Raw genomic sequence first — 21,804 nt, forward strand, 5'->3', positions numbered from 1 at the left:
TTTTAATTTTTTTTAATGTTTATTTATTTTTGAGACAGAGAGAGACAGAGCATGAGCAGGGAAGGGGCAGAGAGAGAGGGAGACACAGAATGTGAAGCAGGCTCCAGGCTCTGAGCTGTCAGCACACAGCCCAACGCGGGGCTCCAACTCACAGACCGTGAGATCATGACCTGAGCCAAAGTCGGACGCTTAACCGACTGAGCCACCCAGGCGCCCCATATTTCCTCCTTTTTTAAAGTTGCTCATTATTCTATAAAATGAATTTTTAAAATTCATTTTGTCATTCTATTGCCACACCTTTTCAAATTTTGCAGTTTTTTATTTCCTTATTTCATCAAATCTAACATTCCATTGATTGTAAGGAGCACCCAGTTTCAGAGATTAAAATGTGAAATAAAATGTGCATCCTTAAAAAACATGTGCATCTTAGAATTAATGTAATATGGCATTAGAGACCCTGCGGCAGATGGACATGCTTCCATACAATTTGCATGTGTATATTTCTACAGAAGTTCCCTGGAAGTAAAATTGTGCACTAAGATGAAGGTACATTTTTTATTTTGATGGATACTATCGAATTTCCCAGGAGACCATTTATTTGTTAGTCATCTGCCTACTATTTACTTAGCACAATGCCTGGCACTTTATAGGTATCAAATAAATGTTTGTTCAGTAGACAAAATGCATGACCTGGCCCAGCAAATGCAAAACATTTTGAGATAATCACATGCGAAACAAAATACAAAAACAAAAAAAACTCACCACCACCAAAAAAAACCATGACAGTGACCGATAGATTAGAATATTTTAGGACCACAAGTGCATACACTTTTGCTAAAGCACTGGCCACGACGTGACAATCGTTAATAAATTAATTAATTTTATGCAGAATGGTGTGTCCAAAGTGATTATAACATGTCTTACAAAATTATCTATCAAAAGGCTGTGCAATCTTTTAAAAAATACACTAGTAACTAGCATTTTATAACGCCCAAACCTACTAGTCTTGAGAAATTTCCTGAGATCTTATGGTCTGTCATTTTCTCAAACACCTGCAAGACAACTTGCAGCAAAATCACCTGGAGTTCATATTAAAATGCAGACTCTACTCCAGAGCCTACTTCGGAATCATAATTTCCAGGGAATAGGACCGGGGAATCTGCATTTTATTCAGGCAGTGCTTCTAAGGCACACAAAAAGCGTGTGAGCTAGAGCATTAACCGGCTTTAATAGTATGAGTCTCTTAATTAGATTAACACTTTAAATGATCCCTTTGGCTGTCGAGTGCAGGATCAACTGGAAGTGGGTAAAGATATCTAAAATAGCTAATGGTATCACTCATTCCAGAGCAGGGAAAGCGGCCCAGACCGCCCTCGCGCTGGCACGCCCCCTGCCGGCCTTCCACAGTCTCGTCCTGACTCCGGCCGCAGCAGCTCACTGCGACTGCGCGCCCCGAGGCCCTGGAGCCTCCTTTGGGTGTGGCGGCCGCGCAGATCCAGACCGGAAGCGGAAGTGAGGTCAAGTTAGCCTAAGGCGCTTCGCCCGCTGCTCCCGCCCCCACCCCCTATCGCGACCGACTCTCAGACGCGCCGGAAGCGGAAGTTGCCAGGAGGTGGGGGAGTTGTTGGGAAAGTGTCGAGCTTATTTTCGGGTTTCCTGAGTAACGCGGGCTTGTGAAACGGCCAGTCCGTCCCGCACGCCTCAAACCGGTTACCGGCCCGGAGCCCTCTCCCGAGCGGTGTGGTACTCGGGGCTCCGACTGTTTCCCCAGGGTCGTTGTGACCCGTTAGTTGCGGGAGTCTCCTGCCCCTTCCCTGGAGTGAGGCCCCGTCCGGCTTCCCGGTGTCCCCGCAGACCCCCGCCATGGGCAACACGAGCAGCGAGCGGGCCGCGCTGGAGCGGCAGGGCGGCCACAAGACGCCGCGGAGGGACAGCTCCGGGGGCGCCAAGGACGGGGACAGGCCCAAGATCCTGATGGACAGCCCCGAGGACGCCGACCTCTTCCACTCCGAGGAAATCAAGGTGAGGGGGTGGGGGAATCCGGCTCCCCTTGATTAATGTTGAGGGGAGGAACCCCCTATTAGATTCCCCGCCACATCCTCCCAGAAACTTCGTAAGCGGGTGGGAGGAGATACTTAATTCTATGCACTTAAAAGCCAGATGGCCCTGTAAGAGCCGTCTTCGCAGTCCAGGAACCTGTGTCTAATTACCGAAGAGAAAGTCACCCCGAGGGAGGAGGAACTAACTTCGTTTAACATCATTAAGGAGAAAGCAGCTCTGGGACAGCGTTTCAAATTCTTAATTAATTAAGATCGTTGAGCTAGCAGCAGGTGAGCCCCGGTCGCTGCTTTCCGCTTAGGTATAATTAGTTTCACAGCCTTGAGAGATCTTTCCTCACATTTACGGAGACGGGCCCTTTTTGTCGGAGCTGGTTTTGCAGTTTATTGTCGATTTTGGAGAGAACCCAGAGCACACGTGCAAGCTGAAAACAGAGTTACCCAGCTGACTGCAGTTGCCAGAGGCGTTTAGTTCTCCCTGAACTTGTGGTTCCCCCAGCTTCTTTAGAGCAGACTCAGAAAAGGAATTGGACTTCTGGAGGTCAGTAGGTGAGTGAAGTGTCAGTCTGAAAAGGGGGCAGCCAGCTGCTACTCAACCTTCTCTCTCCTGTCGTGTAAAAATATGACATGATGTTTTAAACAGACCAAAGCAGACATTTTTAAAAACATTTTTTAATGTTTATTTTTGAGAGAGAGCGTGAGTGGGGGAGTAGCAGAGAGAGGGAGACAGAATCTGAAGCAGGCTCCAGGCTTTGAGCTGTCAGCACAGAGCCCGATGTGGGGCTCGAACCCACGAACCGTGAGATCATGACCTGAGCCGAAGTCGGACGCTCAACTGACTGAGCCACCCAGGCGCCCCAAAGCAGACATTTTTGCAGACCACATTTGGACATCCTAAATGTAGTCTGCTTTCATTCATCAAAACTTTAAAGATGAGCTTTGATTCCTGGTTCAGCCGTATTCCTGCAAACCGCCTGATGGGGTGTGGTGTTTCCAGCTGCAGGGCCCAGTCCAAGGACACTTAGTGGTTCTGGCAGCTGAAAAGTATGTGGTATAGCCTAAAAAAGGAAGAACGGATCCCTTAAGGACAGGGCAACAGAGCAGGCTTAGGAAAAATGGGGTCTCCCCAGGCCCAGCATGCTCTCTGTTAGTATCCAGTTTGGGCTAGTTGCCTGGCGACTCATTCCACCTTTACTCATATTTTTTTCTCAGATGTTGGGCTAGGTGATCACATTATTTTAAATCCTCACTTGGATCTTGACTTTGAGTCCCAACTCGAAAGAGCCTGCTCTTCCTGGGCGTTAAGTCCTGTGATTTGCACTTGCTTTCTGAAATTGTGCATTCCCGAGGAGCTGTGTGCAAAGTGAACTTTGAAATCCTGGTTCTCCAAAGACTTGACATCCCTTCCCCCAGAAATCATCGCGGCCCAAGGACGGCTGTTTAAGACACCACAAGAACCAAACTCCTTTCTTCAAGGAGTAACTTGTTGTTCTGCTGCTGCTGCAAAGCTCCTATAAGAAATATTTAGAATACAGAGGATCTGTGGAGAATGATTTTAAATAGTGTCCATTATCATTTCCTGAGACGTTACTGAGATGATGTAGCAGAGACACTGAATCGAATGCCCTAGTTCACCATTTTGGCCGTGGTTATCACTTCCTCATTGGCAAGTGATTTTCCAGTCTGCTATTCTTTAATCTTTAGATCTTGTTAAATCTTAAAGAATGCAGGCTCATTTAAGATAAGCTCCAGTCAGTATTCGAAATGAAGATATTAGAAACTTGCACAATGGAACCTTTTTTTTTTTTTTTAAAGAAGTTACGGTGCTTTTTTTTTTTTTTTTTTTTTAATTATTTATTTTGAGAGAAAGCGCAAGTCGAGGAGGGACTGAGAGAGGAGAGAGCGAGAATCCTAAACAGGCTCTGAGCTGTCAGCACAGAGCCCAACACAGGGCTTGCACCCACAAACCATGAGATCGTAGAGCCTGAGCCAAAGTTGGACGCCCAACCAACTGAGCCACCCAGGTGCCCCTGCTCAATGACACCTTTAAAGGTCTCTCCCAGCCTGGAACTCCTGCTCTTTTACTGTCTTTGGCTTCTGACTAGGAAATGTGTAAAAGGATCTAAAACCACATATATTTCAACCAGAGTTGGCTGTGTTTATTTCTCCCTTATTTTGGAATACCTCAGTTATACATTACTTCCCGTGCTAGAAGTTATTGTTTGCCATAAGGAGGGTCAGTCTTTGTCTTACCTTTTTCTCCCCGGTGCCTGGATAGCACTTTGTGAATATTTTTTCCCTTAGAATCTGGATTCGTGAGCTTCAAGTTGACAGCTCTGGAATTGTCTCTAATAAATTTTCACATACTTCGAATCTTGTTAATTCAGGGAAGAAAATGACATTTGTCAAGCTAGTCTTGAATTCATTGTACCCGCTTCCAAGTGAGTTCTATAGTTTCTTCTAAAATTTTGATGTAGATCTCTTTAAAAACAATATTAACAGCTTATAATTATTAAGTACATGTCAGACATTAATGCAGAGCATTTTACACGGACTGTCTCAGTCTTTCACAACAACCTTAAATAGTTGTTTTTGTTATTTTCACCTTGCAGTGGGGAAACCAAGGCAGAGCTGTTAGTTAATGAGTTTGAAAATGAACCTAAGTAGTCATCACTGCCTCTTTTTTAGAAGACTAGATAGGGTAACTGTGTGTTGCAGGGAGCCCACTGATGGCTTCCTGTCCCTGAGTAAACTGTTCCCTTTCTAGGCTCCAGAGAAGGAAGAATTCCTGGCTTGGCAGCATGATCTGGAAGTGAATGATAAAGCCCCTGCCCAGGCTCGGCCAACAGTATTTCGATGGACGGGAGGCGGAAAGGAAGTTTACTTATCCGGGTCCTTCAACAACTGGAGTAAACTTCCCCTCACAAGAAGGTAATTGCCTGGGCAATATTCACATATTTGTCTTAATCCAGGGATAGATACTCTGGTTTCTAACTGTTTTCTGCAGAGGAATAGAAAAGGATGTTTTTATAAAATGGATGCTGAATGGAAAATAAACTTGCTTAATGATTCACAAGGTTCAAATCTCATACCCAGTTAGACTCTAGGTTTAGAGCACACTTAGGAGAAAACACTTCTCAGTTATGAGTATCTCACAGACATAGGTTCGACTTCAGATAGGTTTGCTTAGGCAAGACTTCTTCCTCAGAATGAGAAATCTATTTCTAGTGCAGTGGAGAAAGAGCACTGGGCTGGGAATCTTCAAGCCCAGGATTTGGGTCCATGTTGACTAAGCTAACCTGTTGGTAACACCTGAGCCTCAGTGTTCCTGACTATAAGAAGGGAACATTAGACAGAAAATCTCTGAAGTTCCTTCTACACTTTGACACTCTTTGTATTGCCTTTGTTTGGAAGGTACCTGTTATTTAGGCATCATTAGGCATCAAGGCAAGACCATGGTAAAACCCTTGATCAGGAATCCTAGCACGGACTTCTGTCTCAAATAGTGAAAAACCATCTTCACTAGTGAGTACTCTTGGTGAAACAAAAGGAGAAATTGTGCCCTGGTGGGTGTGGCCTGATCACGGTCACAGGCCGCCTGCTTTTCCACTGGTAATGTGGGTATAGGAGGGGGACACTCAGCACAGTTAGAGTCATTTCAAGCAAAAAGCTTTCCTGGAACCTTGTTTTAGACGTAAGCAAGCTTCTTTAGAGACCTGTTTGTGGTTCTTGTGAAACTGATCCCGTCTCCTGCCCAAGGCAGACTGACGGTAAAATTCGGCAGCGTGCAGTTTATCTTGAGTTGCTGTCCTCTTTGGCCTCCCAGATGCCAAGTGGTATTTTGCGGGCAAGTTGAAAAGGACGAGTGCCTGTTTGTTGACCTTTTGATGGTGGGAATGTGGATTCCTGGCATTTGACCAAAGTGAGTCTTTAAGGAAACCTTGCAATGCTGCTTTCTTACGGCTTTTCTAGATTGAGGTCATTATGCTGAATTGCCTACAGTGGTTAAAAATGTTTATTCTTTTGCAGCTAAACTCTTCACATAAAGGTTTGGTTTCGTCCCATGGCCAGTTTTGTAAGTAAGCTTAAGTGGGCAGCTCACCCAGCTGAAATCCTCTGCTTCCTTTTTCATTGCAGCCACAATAACTTTGTAGCCATCCTGGACCTGCCTGAAGGAGAGCATCAGTACAAGTTCTTTGTGGATGGTCAGTGGACACATGACCCTTCTGAGGTACTCTTCCTCCTGCCCTTGGTCCTCTGACTGCCTTCACAATCCTAACAGCTCACTTTCCTCTACCAATTGTTGCCAGATCTCCTTGTCCTGCTGGTAAAAGTTGCTGTGTGTGGCTTAGCTAGATGGCAGTGTTAATTGTCAGACTTATGGGCAAACTTGATGGAGATGAGCAGGTTGGCCAGCCAGGAGATGAGACCTTCCAGCCAGGAATTCTAAATCCTCTAAAGAATAACTCCAGAGACCTTCCACGTTATGATTTCTGCCTGTCTGTCTCTTCCCAGCCAATAGTAACCAGCCAGCTTGGCACAGTTAACAACATCATTCAAGTGAAGAAAACTGACTTTGAAGTATTTGATGCTTTAATGGTGGATTCCCAAAAGTGCTCCGATGTGTCTGGTATGAACACAGTTACTTTATACCACGTGTGTGCAGGTGGGGCTGTGCAGTCTAGAAATAGTCCTGTTTCTCTTGCCTCTCACTCTTGAGCTTGAGCTGCCCTGTCATGTGGATGTTTGTAGCTCCCTAAAGAGCCACAAAAGTGATTCCTAACGCTGTCAGGTCAGGTTGTTGAAATCTAGCCCCAAGGGAGCTGTAAGGCATTTTTTTGGTCATCTCCAGTATTCAGTAGGCCTGCTTAGCCACAGAGAGCAGATGGTGGAAGCAGAACCAGAGCTTGATCTCGTGCCAGGGGCAGGGCCAAGAGGCCCTGGGAAGTTGCACTGGGTCAGTGATGAGCCAGCTCGGGGGGGAACCTGCCAGCTCCCTGCCTACTGACGACCCCGTCAGGAGAGTCTCAGCCTGACAGGTGATAAATGGACACTTCACTGATCTGGGCCGTCACTTATATGGCATATTAGCACCTTGCCAGAATCCCTTTGTGGGGAGAAAGAGGCTAACCACAGGAAACCGGCTAGCTGCACAACCTGCTCGTATCATCCTTAGAGAACTTTGCAAGAGTCAGCCAGGCCTTAAGCTTTCAATTAATTGCTTTTCATCCAAACCCACAGGAAGAAACGTAATACATACAATTCAGGGGCAGTGATGTTTTGTAATCTAAGGCATCAGTGCCAACTTCACTGCCCCTTTTGCAGGAGTGTAAACAATTACTTGGACCCCTGTGGGAGGCAGTGAAAAGATTGTCCAGGATGGGACCTGACAGTCTTAAGAAGACGGGTTCCGTGCAGTTTGCAGGATGATTCTTCATTGTCAGCTGGCTGGGCCTGGAGCTTCTGCCCCCATGATCTCTTACTCTTATCAGCTCAGAAACCACAGTGGTAAATTGACCATGGCGGGCTTGCTGTGGCTGAAAAGCCAGCTTGTTGAACAGGAGTTGGAAATCCCAAAATAGTGTTCTTCTCTCTGGATAGCTAACAAATCTTTTAGAGAAGCCATTTATTTCTTTGTCAGATAGGTGGGAATAGGAGGATGGAGAAAATGCCCAAGTATCCCCCACTTACTGATAAATGTAACTTTAGGCCACATACCAAAGCTTTTAGTCAAGTTTCTGCAGCATACACCACCTGGGGAAAGAAAACTGGCCCCTAACTGTTGGTAAACCAACATCAGGCTCTCCATAGACCTCATATTTAGATACTCATTTTCTTAAAATATGTATTTACTCCTATTGGCTCAGTTTTCTACGCTTGTTTTTCTCCATTTCCTGCTGTCATATGGTTGGGGCATACGAAGTGAGCCTGTACCCTAGAAAGTGACGTTGAGGGAATTGGCAGAGCGGGGGCATATCAGGTTTAATCTTCCGCCCAAGGATTGGTCGGCCAGGATCCATCCTACATGTCCTTTGACAACAGCTCAGTCCTTTCCAGCTGGTCACACATCACTAAGTGAGCTACCTCTGACCTTATGAAATGCTGCACTTCCAGAAGCTTCTTTAAAAAAAAAAAAAAAAAATTTTTTTTTTTTTTTTAATGTTTATTTATTTTTGAGACAGCATGAATGGGGGAGGGTCAGAGAGAGAGGGAGACACAGAATCTGAAGCCGGCTCCAGGCTCTGAGCTGTCAGCACAGAGCCCGATGCGGGGCTCGAACTCACGGACCGTGAGATCATGACCTGAACCGAAGTCAGACGCTTAACCGACTGAGCCATCCAGGCGCCCCTCCAGAAGCTTCTTAATATCTGTATAATCAAGACAAGCAAGGGTTTGAAAGGAACCTGAGAGTGGTGGAGTCAAAGAGCCTGTAGAGATTAGATTTATCAATTTTTTATTTTTGGTTTTAGTTTTGAAATGTGCCAATGCCTCATATAACTTGTTTTCACCACTGTGTCTATAAACAGGCTGCTACATCTTCCATTTTATTCTGGCTGGTGGTGCTCAGAGCTTGGGCTTAGCTGCTTAAGCCTCGCTTGAAGCCCTGAGCGTCTTTGCAGTATTTGCCAGCCCAGCCCAAGGCGAGCAGCATTGTTCTGCAGGGCATGTCAGGTTAGGTTACTGAGAGCAGCTTCCTTGTTAGTCTGACCCAGAATCACCAGCTTTGCCACCACCGCTATCTGCTGCCAGGGCATCTGAGTTCATGCTGAATTTTATGCCAGTCACCCAAATTCCAGAAGAGTTTTCTCATTGCCTCTACTCTTCACCTTTGGGGCCTATATATATCCTTCAAGGGAATATAAATCTGTGTTGAGGGGACGAGGAAAACTGAACGGTGCCATAAATTCAGTGAGACTGCTCCTAGACCTCGTAATTTTCAAAGTAAATGTCCTGTTACCGTCTCCCGACAGAGCTGTCCAGCTCCCCACCAGGACCCTACCATCAGGAACCCTATGTCTCAAAACCAGAAGAACGGTTTAAGGCACCACCCATTCTCCCTCCACATCTGCTCCAGGTCATCCTGAACAAGGACACGGGGATTTCTGTGAGTACACAGGCGTCTGGCCAGACCATCCTCCACCGTCCTGTTGTGCTGCTCCCCTTTCCAACTGCCTCTCGGAAGCGGTTGGGAAAAAGGTTTCAGTGTTGCCCGTTGGTATTAACTGCCAGGGTCCCCCTCTGATGTGGGAATGGGCTACCGGCGAGATGGTCCAGAGTGTGGGTGCTGCTCTCCCGTTGCACAAAGCCTTTCTGAACTTGTTTTCCTAGTGCTTCACTCTTGCCTCAACCTAAGCCCCATTCCTTGTGAAACATGACGAGAAATCTATAACCATTCCTTGTCGGTAAGCTACTTAGTGGATCTCCTCCTCTGGCCCCCAGGCTTCAGTATCTACTCTTAATCACCAAATTGTTTTCAGAAATGTCAGTGCTCTCGGATTAAAACGTGGGGGATCTGGCTGACACACATTTTCTCTGGGAAATTGATATTATTCGTAAAAAGAAGTATGTGTCCTCCAGGATCCCGAAGAGCACCCCATTATTACCTTGTTAATTTTCCATTCCGTTTCACTAAACATGCGCAGCACAGCCCTAATTCTTGGGAATCTGAATGTTCTTGTGCTTTGTCCAAGCCACCCCCTGAAAGTCCCATGTTTATGAGGTGATAAAGCAGCCATGCTGCTCGTGGACTCCACATACAAGCGGGTACACGTGTGCTACGATGCAGAGCCTTTGAAAGCATCCGTGTGCAGGCGTCTCCCGCAGCGGTCGTGGTTTGCCCTGGGGACATGGTTTCCCAGGCACCGGGTGGCCTCCCCTCCGTCCCCCCACAGTTATCCATTTCATTCTTCATGCTTTCTGAATCCTACAGACATGAGCTTGCAGCCCACTGCTCGGGAATGTTTAGTATAGATTTATCTTCCCGCTTTCTCTAAAAGTGTATTCATTGGACGGCTCTCTCTTCTTCTCTTTCAATAAGAAGATAGCCATGGCCCACACTTTAGAGGCCAAGGTAAAGCCTGACTGGAGACACACACCAGTGCATCCAACAGGCATGCAGGGAGCTCCCCTTAGTTAGACCATAAGGCACGACCCCCTCACCTCACCTGTCAGATCAGTCTTTCACTACCCAACTTAAGCAGAAAGGGGCATGAGAGCCTGCCTCCTTTCCATTGATACCTGGTGCTGTGAAATAAAGGGAGAATCTTCTTGATTTCCAAATCCTAAATGCTCATGTCTGCTTTTGTTTCTCCAACAGTGTGATCCAGCTTTGCTCCCCGAGCCCAACCACGTCATGTTGAACCACCTTTATGCACTCTCTATCAAGGTAATGACACTTCTGTTGCTGGTAGAGCTGTGTTTCTCAAAGTGTGCTGTGAGGCCCCCTAGCAGCAGAATTTCTTGGAGTACTTATCTAAAGGGCAGCTCCTGGGACCTGGTGCAGATCCACAGGCTTGGGTTCTGAAGGCAGAACAAGAGTGTTTTTATTAAGCCCTCTTGATGATTCACACACACACACACACACACACACAAAAGTTTGAGCTCTTGACTTGGTACCACCTTTGATCATTTCCACCCTCTTCCTCAGGATGGAGTGATGGTGCTCAGCGCGACCCACCGGTACAAGAAAAAGTATGTCACCACCTTGCTATACAAGCCCATATGAAGAGCTGGGAGCCAGCGGTGGGCTCCAGGGAACAGTGTGCACCACCAGGCTCCACGCGTGCATGCTTTCCACTAGAGGGAACGGACTGTAAATTTCTCATTTCACACTCTATAAGACATTTCATCCCCACCGTAGTCCTGCTTGAAGGTTTGTTCCAGGCACGGCAGCTCCCAAAGCACCTCGATCTAGAACAGTCCTCTTGGCACCCTGCGGCTGTGAGCCTTGGGGCTCACCGAGGCCGAGGACAGTGAGGGAAAGCAGAGGGTCTGCTGCCCCCACACCGCAGTGCATGAGGACAGGTGCAGTTCTGAACTGGTCGTGGAGATTCTTCTTCAGCCAGAAATGAACGCTAGCCACTCTGCTGGGAAAATCTAAGAAGCAGGGTCTGAGGCCACGCAAAATTTCTAATCATATGTGCATTTTTAAGACCATCAGTTTGTCCCTGTTGAGGCCTGGCTGTGGAGGCAACGGCAGGTACCTGTCCTCCGAAATCAAAGCAATAGATGGTCTCCTGTTCGCTGCTCCAGGGAGATATAATTTCTGTAGAAATTAGAACCTGTCTGATTTCCAGATGAAGTTGTACAATTGTTTCTTCTGCTTTTGTGCACTAAGTATTTTTGTTTTAAACCAGAGGTGGCTGAGTCTCTGGCCTTAGGGCAATTTTTAAATCACCCCAACTAGAATATAGATCATGCGAACTGTATTCAGCAATAATCTGTTCTTAGAACAGACTTTGAAAACTGCTGCCGGATTTCTCCATTAAGCTGGATGATCCTATGGACTGACCACTGTTAGCTGGAAGGTTGTCCAGCTTTTTACTCTAATCGCAATGAGGGGACAGTATTACCATGAAAACTTGGGAGGAGCACCCTACCCTATGCCAACTTGCTCAGGACCTCTGTCTTTACTTAGCAACGAAGGCTGTAGCAGTTGCTGTCGTTTATTCTGGGAGGAACTTAGAACTTGACAGCAGCCTTCTAAATTCATGTCGAGAAGACATTCTTTGGACCAAAGCAAACCTCTTCACGCTCGGCGTGGTTTCCGGGGAGATGCTGCAGACGTGCCCATTAGTGCAGGTTCCTGTCCTCAAGTCAGCAGAAGCCATGGTTCTGCCCTGTGTTCTTGCTGGGAGACGGAGGAACAAGCTCCCTGGTTGCCAGTATTTATTTGGTAAACCTGAGTCTGGGATACCCTTTTTTGTTGTTACTGCTTTCCAAACACTGAATTATTGTCACCTTGACGTACAGGTTTCAATAAAGCTTTGTAAAGATAATGGGACACATGCTTGGAGGAAGCTTTGATTTTACTCAGTCATTTGGAGAAAAGACTGGAACGCATCCGAGGTTTACTCGGTGAGGTGCTTTTCAATCTTTGTCACATCTTGTGCTCATTGAAAATGGTACGATCCTCGTGGTACTCTGGGGTGAGTGACAGGGCGGCTCTGGCTGCCCCCAGGACTGAGGACCATTCCCTTGACCTACGGGTTTTGCACGCAGAATTTGGAAGGCTGTTAAGAAGCCTGTAAAACTGAGTTCCTTTGAGCCACTCAGTTTTGAGGGGAGACTGAGGAGAGGCAACAGTGAAGGTTCCCAGTTTGGGCAGGTTGATGGCATCTCCAGGTCAAAGGTCTTGCCACCTCTTGCTTATCAGTGAGCACCACCACAGGAGCCTGGGATCTGGACACCCTTGGAAGACGCCAGGACATTCTGGAATCAGCGTTCTCATCGGCTAAAAGGAGCTCTGTTTGCTCTGCCAAACAAGATGGAAGATTACAGATGACATTGTAATAAGCCTTTCCTTCCCAAGTGCCAGGAAGTATTTAAATAAATGTATGAGAAAAGGGAACTTCTAGGTCATTTGGTTTACTTGAGGTGGAGAGTGGCCTAGAAAGCACTCCTACCTGGGTAACTGGCTGTCTCACCCTGAAAATCCAAGTGATGTGGGAACCCTAGATTTTGGGGACTATAGGGATTTTAAGTAGACTGTGGAAACATGCAAAAATCCTTTTTCCAAAACTGGATAAAGTATTTTTAAAATCCAATGGAAAAAATTTACCTAAGCTCAAAAGTATAAAAGCGATGTATTCAAGCACCAGAAAAGAAACTTGGTGAGCTGTGAGCACAGGCCCTATGCCCTGGTGGAGACTGAGGGAGGGTGCTGGTGGGGGCCCTGCATGAGTTGGCCCAGGAGGGCACTGCCCTTTCTGTGAGAGGGATTAGAGAATCTGGCTGCTAGCCTGAGTCAGAGTCAGAGCTCAGAGGAAGCCATCAACCCCAGACCGCAGGGGGAAACAGTAAGAACTTAAAAATCCACTGTAAAAACTAATTGGGAACCAGTAAACCCTGTGAGAGCTCTCTGCAGCCCAGAGGCCACAGGAGACCCCCAAGAGAGACCACCACTGTGGTGGAAGGATGCAGGCATAGCCACTCCATGGGACCAAGGTATCCGCATTCTCTACAGCAGTTTGTCTATCTAAAAGACTTCCATTTTCTTTAAAAGGCAACACAAAGGAAGTCTCCTATGGTTCGAGAGACTGCTCACAGAGCCAAGTGAAATCCTCAATACCCAAGAAGCTAGAGGTAAGGGAAGTTATTTCATGGATGTGAAATCACAGGGTCAGAGGAGACCCCAGATCACAGAGGCAAAGCCAAATGTGGAAGTGAAGTGTCCTATGACCCAGGCAGGCAATGCTTTATTAGCATTCCCATTACGGGTAAGGACTGGTTACATGGTTAAAGCTTAACCCAAATTGCTTTTGAATGAAGATGTATTTTTCCTCCCGGAAATCTATGTACAAGTAAATTTATAGAGCCAAAGGTAAGGCCTTTAAATTACTAACATGTAAAATGGTATGGGTCATTAGAATTGTATGTCAAAATACAGAAACCAGAGATTAAAGGACCCAGGCAAAGCCCTTTCCTTCAGCTTTGCTTATGGGTGTAAATAATGTAAGGGAAGTCAGTAGCACTCCGAAACCAGGTCAAACCCTGACTTCACATTAAAGTTGGCCATTCTCCCACTGTCCCCTCCCTAATGAGATTAGGGATGTTGATCCAGTTCAGTTGCTGACTAGCTGTATGACCTTGGGCAGATCACATGGCCTCTCTTAGCTTGACTTCCTCTCCTGAAAAATGAGAGGGATTGGACTAGCACTAGATGATCCTGGGGCTCTTTCCACACTGGGAGCCACAAAGCCTTTACGACATGGATGGGATGTGGCCACAAACAGGAAGTTAAGAGGCTGGAAAAGCAAAAATGCCAGCCCCCTCAACTCGCTTAATTAGGTAATTTCCAAACTCCAAAGACCAGGATTAAAAACCCAGAACGTCAGTAATCTCATCCATGGCTGAGGTCAGAGACAGCCACTTTAGGGAAGAATAAAATGCCATTTGGTTCACCTCCCATTATTTTTAGATGAACAGTTTCATTTCCAAACGTGTTCAGTTCTCCCAATACCCGATTCTCCACCAGTGTTTACAAACAGTTTGAATGAATTGATGAGGATCCAAGTCTATGGACCACTCAAATCTTTATCCAGCTTCTGAGAAATCCCCCCTTAGCACCTCTCTCGATCAGCAAATTAGTGGAGGAACAAGCCAGAGCCTTCTGACCTGGAAGACCAATGCTAATTGTCTTCAGGAGAAAATAAGGAAGTTAGGAACACACACGCATTTCTTCTGAAACCTAAGTCATCCCAGCTGTTGTAGTAACATCTGTAGGGCCTTCCTGAGAGCCATCACTGTTGTCAGACCCTTGGAGAGGATCCCAAAAGCTGGAGCAGCCAGAGTCCAATCTGTGGGGCCCACCCTGTCTCTGGGTCAGCTCCCAGTCCTCATCTTTTTCATCCTCAGCACCACTAAAGGGCCTTTGCCTGGATGATGATGTCGGCCCTCACTGCTGCCTTTTCTACCACCTTGGTGTGAATTCACCCATCTCATCTGGAAAATTGTGAGTACCCTAGGTCACCTTTAGCTTTCCTTTTTGTGGTTCTTGGAAATACCACCTGAGTTGCTTACAGTAGTGAAGTCATTTTCAAAGTTCTTTCTTCTACCTCCAACAAGCCCTTTAGTTCCATTAATCATTGATAGACTCAAAGGAAAGCCAAGTGATCAACACTGTACTATATTTCCACTAGCCCAACCCTCCCCAGCTTTGGAAAATAAAGCCAATATTTGATTAGGCAAGTGATGAAACATTTTTCTCATACAAACATTGTGTGCCTGGAGCCCCAGTCTCCATGGTGTAGACATCATAAGAAATATTTAAACTGCCCAGAGAGAAATCTGACTAGAACAGGCCAAGGTTTCTCAACCTTGGCACTATTGACACTTGGACCTGATATAATTCTTTTCGGGGGTAGGGGTTGCCCTGTTGTAGGACATTCAGCAGCATCCCTAGCCTCTACCCACTAGATGCCAATCATGACCATCAAAAAGGTCTCCAGACTTTTGTCAGATGTTCTTAGGGGAGGGGAGCAAAGTTCAGTGGTTTAGAACCACTGGGACAGGCCTGTTTAGCTGTTGTATTGCGAGTGGAAGCTTAGCTGCTCCTAGGCGTAGCCTTAATGCTTTAGACTTAAATCTGCATGGATGTCTTCTAAAGCAAATCTGATTCAAGAGGCCCAAGTTTTCTGAAGACGAATTTCAGTCCCATTAAGCAAATTATCTCTTTTTGGCCTAAGTCTCCAAAACCTAGTTTCATGGTTATGAAATTTGCTGTACAATCAGTGTCTTTAGTCTCATGAAAATTAAGCACAGAAAACGTGATGTCTGATTTTGTGCTTAAGAAACAGGAGTGGTGGCCCTGTGGAAGGTTGGGCCTCATTTTATGGTGTGGCTGAGTGATTTGTCAGTTCTTTGAAGTCATTCCTTAGGGTCCAAAGAACCTTTCTGGCACATTCCTTTTGGAACCAAACCGTATTTACTTAGAAAGTATTCCTTGGCTGCCAAGAATCCTCGGGACATTAATTGAAATGGTTGGTGTTTAATGGACTTTCCCCAGTATTCTAAGGAAAGAAAGGTTCTGACATTTTATTCATCTTCTGAGTCATTTTCATTCTTATAGTTATGACCTTTGGCAGATTTTTATCTCCAACAGTAAAGTAGAAAACAGATTTGCAGGTACAGTCCCTGTAAGAAGCATGTCAGATACGGCCCTCCCAGTCCGATTGTGACTGTGGTCAGATACCTTCATTGGAAAATAAAAATCGAAGAGTAGAAAGCAACAGGAACCATGAAAAAATTCACCATTTGCCAAAACTGATGTTTGGATCAAGCAGAGTTTATACTAACAATCATGGGATAAATTTACCTCACAGACTGTAAAAATCCATCCAGTTAAAAATAGAAGTATTTACATTTTAAATTACCTTCATCCAAACTCCTCCCCCCAAGGAAATAAATCTACATCATTAAATTCCTCACGACCGGGGCGCCTGGGTGGCTCAGTCGGTTGAACGTACAACTTTGGCTCAGGTCACGATCTCACTGTGGGTTCGAGCCCTGCATCGGGCTCTGTGCTGACAGCTCAGAGCCTGCTTCGGATTCTGTGTCTCCCTCTCTCTGCCCCTACCCCGCTTGTTCTCGTTCTTTCTCTCTCAAAAATATTTTTAAAAACTCCCCCACAACCTTATAATGGAGAGAAGTTTTAAAGTGACCTGTTTTCCTGCTTAGCTGCATTATGGGAAAATTAGGTAATCCATCCTCAAGTAATCCTTTCAAAATGGCCTGTTTGCATAAGGACCTTTCCTGTTCTGCAGTCCTATAAAGTGACCTAACAGCCAGTTTATGGTTCACTGGAAATAGTGACCAAACTTCCAACAAGGTCTTGCTCTTGGGAAAGACTGCTACCAGGCTCTTGACTCCAGGAGAGCAATGTGCTCCGGCCTCTGTGTTGCTCCCCCGACCCCAGAAAAAAGCCTCCTGAGAGGGAGGCAAGGTCCCACGCCACGGTAACAAGCCCATGCTGACACTGGCAATACTGAGGACTTTTATGGTCTCTCAAGAAAAGAAGAGGTCGTTGCACAAAAGCAAACATTTTAGATCATTGCTTTATTTCACTATTGTTTAACAACAAAGTTCATTCCTCTCAAGGTGGATCTTGAATTGTTCCTTGTGTTCTTTTCCTCATCCTGAATAAAAAAGGTAATGAAGAAAAAGCCTGTACTTTTGGAGACCTAGAATCTTACGTATGCTAATAAGCTTTTGACTGCAATTTCGTGGTACGGTATTTCCTGCTGGCATCTTGGTGGTCCCACGGAGCTCCCCACCCTCCAGTGAAGGTGGCTGTCCACAACTACCACCGTTGAAACCAAAAGTAAGTGTTGAAAAATGCACCTTTTACAATAAAAAAGTAGAAACCAATTCAATTTCCTTTTTTTTTTTTTTTTTTACGAATATAAAGTTTCTTGTAAATATGTACAGTCTTTTGAGCTAGTTCTATAGCAGGAAGCATTTTTCACAAATGAGACACACAATATACACTTTCAGGGCTCAAGAAGCCCCATTTCTCATGGAGATCCTAAATGAAATGCCAAGACTGAAAGACCAGTTTTCAGTGACCTTTCCAAATACTTGTGGACCAAGAGACAAAAACTTCAGCAAACATTCAGTCTGATCTGCCCTGGGGGAGGGAGGGGATGCAGTGTGACCCCAGAGACTCCAAGCGACACATAAAACACAACAGCATGACACCTGCCAAGGGTGCAGTAACGTGGAGGGAGGGACATAGGCGTTTCGAACAAGAAAGCACTTAGGTTAAGAGACGAGCAGGAAGGAGCTGGGATTTGGGCCAGGTTGCAATCTGGAAAGTGATCTGACGTGGGTTGAAACGTGGTCGTGTTCCCCTGCAGTGGTGGAAACAGGTCTACCTTTCAGCCTACCTAGGATGTGCCTTGGTTGTTCGAGGCATGCCTAAGAGTCATGGAGAATCAGAAGCAAGAGATGCCTTGTGGGAGATTAAAGGCAGAAGTAAGGCCGCTGTTAGCTTGCCAACTGCAAAGCCTCTAGGTTGGTTCTTTACCAGTTGCCAGGAATTTCGCATTCTGGTAGCGGGCAGAGAGAAACCATGTGAGCAGCACTGCACCTAAGGAGGACCTCCTGACCCCAGCAGAGGTGGAAGAGGGGCCGCGGCTCTCCAACTTCCTGGTCTTAGTCTAGCCCTAGGGAAAGGCTCACTTGGGAAGTCACAGTTTCGTGGGGTAGAACTGTGCTGGATTTTGTGTGAACACGGAGTCATCCACGAGGGAGGCGGCAGGGAAGCGTGAAGGTGTGAGGTGGTGGTTTGCTGAAATCCTTCTCTGGTCGTAAGGCTTGAGCGTTTGGTTTTTTGTTTGTTCAGTGCTACAGACTGCAGCTTTTTGTGGCCAGTGAACTGGCAAGTGGTCAGAGGGTCTCGATTCAGCGGGAGCGATGGTATGGTACTAGTACATTGGCAGAGCAACCCACGGGGGCAGCCAGGTCAGGGGGCAGCACATGCAGTGAAACCGCCATGCAGAACTCCCGGACGGGTCTCTTCCCATCCCAGGGTGGGGAACGACGCGCTGTCGGGGACAGGAGGTGGATGGCCCCCCGGTCCTCTCCCGGGCCCAGAGACTCATCAACGCTGGGCTCCGAGCAAGTCTATTGCATGCTTTCCTGGCCAAAGCTACATGGAAAGCAGGGACAGCAGGCTGGGGAGATGACGCTGAGGGGCGGGGAGGGAGAGCTCCTCGAGGTTCCTTGGCCCCAAGTCACTGCCTCCGAGCTGAGGCCTGATGACCTCCGTACATTCTCAGCTGGTGGGAGGGGAAGTCGTCAAGGCCATAAAAGGCAATGAGAACAGTAAACATTTGGCTAAGATGTCACCCTGGGTAAAACAGGGCCATCTGTGAGGATGGACTGGAACAAGAATGAACCTACATGAGCGCAGGAGGTTAGCCAACTGGCGGGGACTCTTCTACAATACGTTTCCGTAGCAAAGACCTGATGGTGTGATCTAGCTAAAAATGACTACGACAGGAAATACATCGCTATTCAAATCTATTAAGAATTCTGTTGTCTTTAAAAAAAAAAAAAAAAAAAAGAAAACCAACCAACCCTAGGATCTTAAAGTAGCTATTAAATAGGATTCTAACCACGTTGTAGTTAGCGCAGGTTGGTTTCCTTTGATGAACTGGTACAGGCTAGAGCCAGGTATAAAAGTTTGTGAATGCTCTGAAAGAGAAAGTGCACAGAGGGTGACTGCAGGAAGGTGCTGATGGCTCCCGAGAGCCTCAGCCCGGCACCACCTGGCTGCAGGGCATCCACACTGAGGTGGGTCTGGACCCAGCTGTGCCGTGGGGTGGCTGAGCAGATGGGGGCTGGGGTCCCCTTCAGCAAAGTTCCTTAGAGTGTTTGGGGTTTTCCTGCAGATTAAGATGAGGAGTTGGTTTTTCTGGCTGAGATTTATACTGAAGACTGGTCCCAGACCTAGGAGCAAAATAAGGAGGGGGTTTTAGCTGAGGGGGCCAGAAATGCCTGTGCTCCCCCTGCCTGATCCCAGGAGGAAGTGTGCACCACCCGGCCTCCCTGCAGCTGTTAATAGGGAGTGCTCCACAGTACGGCTCCAGCTCTGAGCTTGGGGTTCATCAGGGAATGACATTCACAGAAAATTCTCCAAAGCTGTGGATGGATCTCTGTTACACACACACACACACACACACACACACACACAAGCCCCCATTTTATCGGTAAATCAGAGGGGAGAAGAAAAAACACTGGCCTTTCCTCCTCTCTTTATCAGCAGGGGTCCCAAGAGCCAACTGCAGGTGGCCTTGGGAGAATGTGATCTAGAAAACCAGCTCCCAAGGACAGAAAGGTGGCTGTGCTGTCCAGAGGGGTCCCTGGAACCAAGCCTACCGAGGAGGCATCAAGTACTTGGGCCTCCCCCTGCTCGTCGGGGCCCCCTTTCCTTCAACACATCCCTCCATCTCAATTGCTAACCTAAAATTACACAGATAATAACGTGTATGATTTAAAGATTTCAAAAAGCTCAAAGTTCTAGAGGGCAACCACTGTTAACCAGTTTCTGTGTAGCCTTCCAAAAAATTCTTGAGGTACGTATTTGTAGATGTGCCTGAAAAAAATAAGACATAAGCGTTTTGTATAGTAGGCTATCATTTGTGTTTAAGAAGGGAGGATACACATAGATATTTGCTTATGTGCATAGAGTATCTCTAGAAACTGCGAACACTGGTTGCCTCTGGGGAAGCGAATGATATACCTTAGGGTAGCTATTCCATTTTGAGGTACACATGTATGCATTATCCATTTGCTTAGAAAGGCCTCTTCTTAAATACATTTTCTTCCTAAACTTGTTACCATGTCCTAAAAAATCTGAATTAATAATAACAGAGTCTCCTTTTTACAACAGTGGCCCCAAAGGGCCCTCAGCTCCTCAGGTCACTCCTCTGGCCTCTCCGGATGGTGCCTCACCTTGTTGACCTGGGACAGTGGGGTCCTCACGGCTCCCGCAGGCAGCCGGCCCCGGCTGCTGTCTTCAAACAGCCTCCCAGGTGAGCGTTCCCTCCGCGTGCTGAGCATCCGGCCTGGGGACTTCTCTCGCTCCAGGGGGCGGCCAGGAGACTTGTCCCTGCGCAGCTCTGTCCGCCCCTCTCGGTAGCGGTGGGGTGTGCTTGGCTCTCGTGGGTGGCTGGGGCCTTCCGGTGGCGCCGGGCTAGAGGCCACACGCTTGGTGATGTGCTCGTTGTATGTTGGCGGGCCTCGCTTGTTGGGGCTGTGGGCAACAGGAAAGGGAGGTGCGAAATGAGAAGTCACAACCTCAAAGGGGCATTTTCTTCCTCTGAGCAACCCCCAGGTCCCAATCCCACCAGGAGTTCTTCAGGCTTTTTGTTTTCTTTTGATAGGACAGGAAGAGAAAGAGGACAACAAAAGAAAATCAAGCTTCCTGGTCTCAGTGCAGGTTTTTACTGCCAGACCCTGTGCTAAGCTCTTTATGTGCCTCGACTCATTACATCGTCATGACAGCTCCACAAGCTAAGAGCAGGCATGACCCTCACAGCAGAGGCGATGTGGAGACAGGGAGGCTGAGTGCCTGGCCTAAGCTAGGGAGATGCAGAACTGGGATTCCGACACAGGTCAGTTTGACATCCTAATCCCCACCCAGTATCCTACTGACCTAAGTATTTTGCAGAGTCTATAAGGCACAGAAGGAAGTCTTCATTTAGGGGAGGAGGCTGCTCAAAGGCCCTTGATGCAAGGGAGCAATTTTGAGAAAGCCTGTACTCATCTGCCAATTCTGTCTCACTCGTCGGCCTGGTGTTTGGTCACCTCTCCTTCCAGGTGGCTTTCCAAGCATCTTTGTGGCACCCAATACTGACGTGAGAGGGATCAGGCCTGACAGAATTAGAAAACTGAGCAGGACAGACAAAAACAGTACAGTTGCTCAAAACACGGCCCTGGCCCTGAAGATTGACAGTTAATAACCAAACAATAGAAAACACTGGGGCCTTTTTGTATGGCCAATCCAACCCTCCCCCGAGCCCGGCCTGGATATTTCGAATGAAGATTTCAGCAGGTACGGCCCTAACCACCTCTCTGAAGAAGGGAGATCCAGAAACAGAACTGAGAGTTAATTCCTTCCCACCCCAACGAGCAGAAAAAGTACTCAGTCCTCCTCATCTCAGTATAATTAGAGCCAGGAAAAGGGAACCGACTTAACATGGGCACATTTTATGGAGAATATTATTTGGAGAACATATTTTGATTGATTGGAACTTTATCTCAGAAAATAAAAGTAGAAATCGGGCAAGTAAATTTATCCTCGTTATTTTTAAAATCTAAATTACAATTGGAATTACAGGCTGATTCTAAGAATGAGCCAAGTATGAATCACATACTGATTTATCTTGCTCTAATTTTTGCAGCGAAATTGTATGCTAATATGCTCGATGACATACTTTCCATCAATGTTGGACTTTTGCAGTAAAATCAGTCATTTCTTCAGAAATGTTTGAGAGAGTCACTGGTTTTCCCAGAGGCCCAT

General features: G+C 46.7%; 2 protein-coding genes across 17 annotated transcripts in view; one reads left to right on the top strand and one right to left on the bottom strand.

Annotated features, from left to right (window-relative positions):
* The first annotated feature begins 1,579 nt into the window (after positions 1-1,579).
* Positions 1,580-21,182, top strand: PRKAB1 (protein kinase AMP-activated non-catalytic subunit beta 1). Its single transcript, XM_060612427.3, has 10 exons — positions 1,580-2,022; positions 4,825-4,988; positions 6,195-6,288; positions 6,573-6,687; positions 9,029-9,162; positions 10,375-10,443; positions 10,705-14,730; positions 16,926-17,097; positions 20,173-20,314; positions 20,666-21,182. The coding sequence occupies exons 1-7, from the start codon at positions 1,864-1,866 to the stop codon at positions 10,780-10,782; spliced, it is 813 nt and encodes a 270-aa protein (XP_060468410.1). The 5' UTR covers positions 1,580-1,863; the 3' UTR covers positions 10,783-14,730; positions 16,926-17,097; positions 20,173-20,314; positions 20,666-21,182.
* Positions 16,814-21,804, bottom strand: part of CIT (citron rho-interacting serine/threonine kinase) — a 162,206-nt gene continuing 157,215 nt past the window's right edge. For 8 of the 16 annotated variants that reach the window (XM_081790717.1, XM_078435727.2, XM_078435726.2 and 5 more), the window contains 2 exons: positions 20,235-20,535; positions 16,814-19,229 (listed from right to left, as the gene is read on the bottom strand). In XM_081790717.1, the coding sequence (XP_081646843.1) occupies positions 19,206-19,229; positions 20,235-20,535 (325 nt within the window). In that variant the 3' untranslated portion in view covers positions 16,814-19,205. Of the gene's footprint in view, positions 19,230-20,201; positions 20,536-21,804 lie in introns of those variants that run through there. The other 8 variants (XM_081790716.1, XM_078435724.1, XM_078435723.1 and 5 more) reach the window with 1 other exon arrangement.

Source organism: Panthera onca, chromosome D3 (assembly GCF_046562875.1).
Source record: "Panthera onca isolate mPanOnc1 chromosome D3, mPanOnc1 haplotype 2, whole genome shotgun sequence".
Taxonomy (NCBI): domain Eukaryota; kingdom Metazoa; phylum Chordata; class Mammalia; order Carnivora; family Felidae; genus Panthera; species Panthera onca.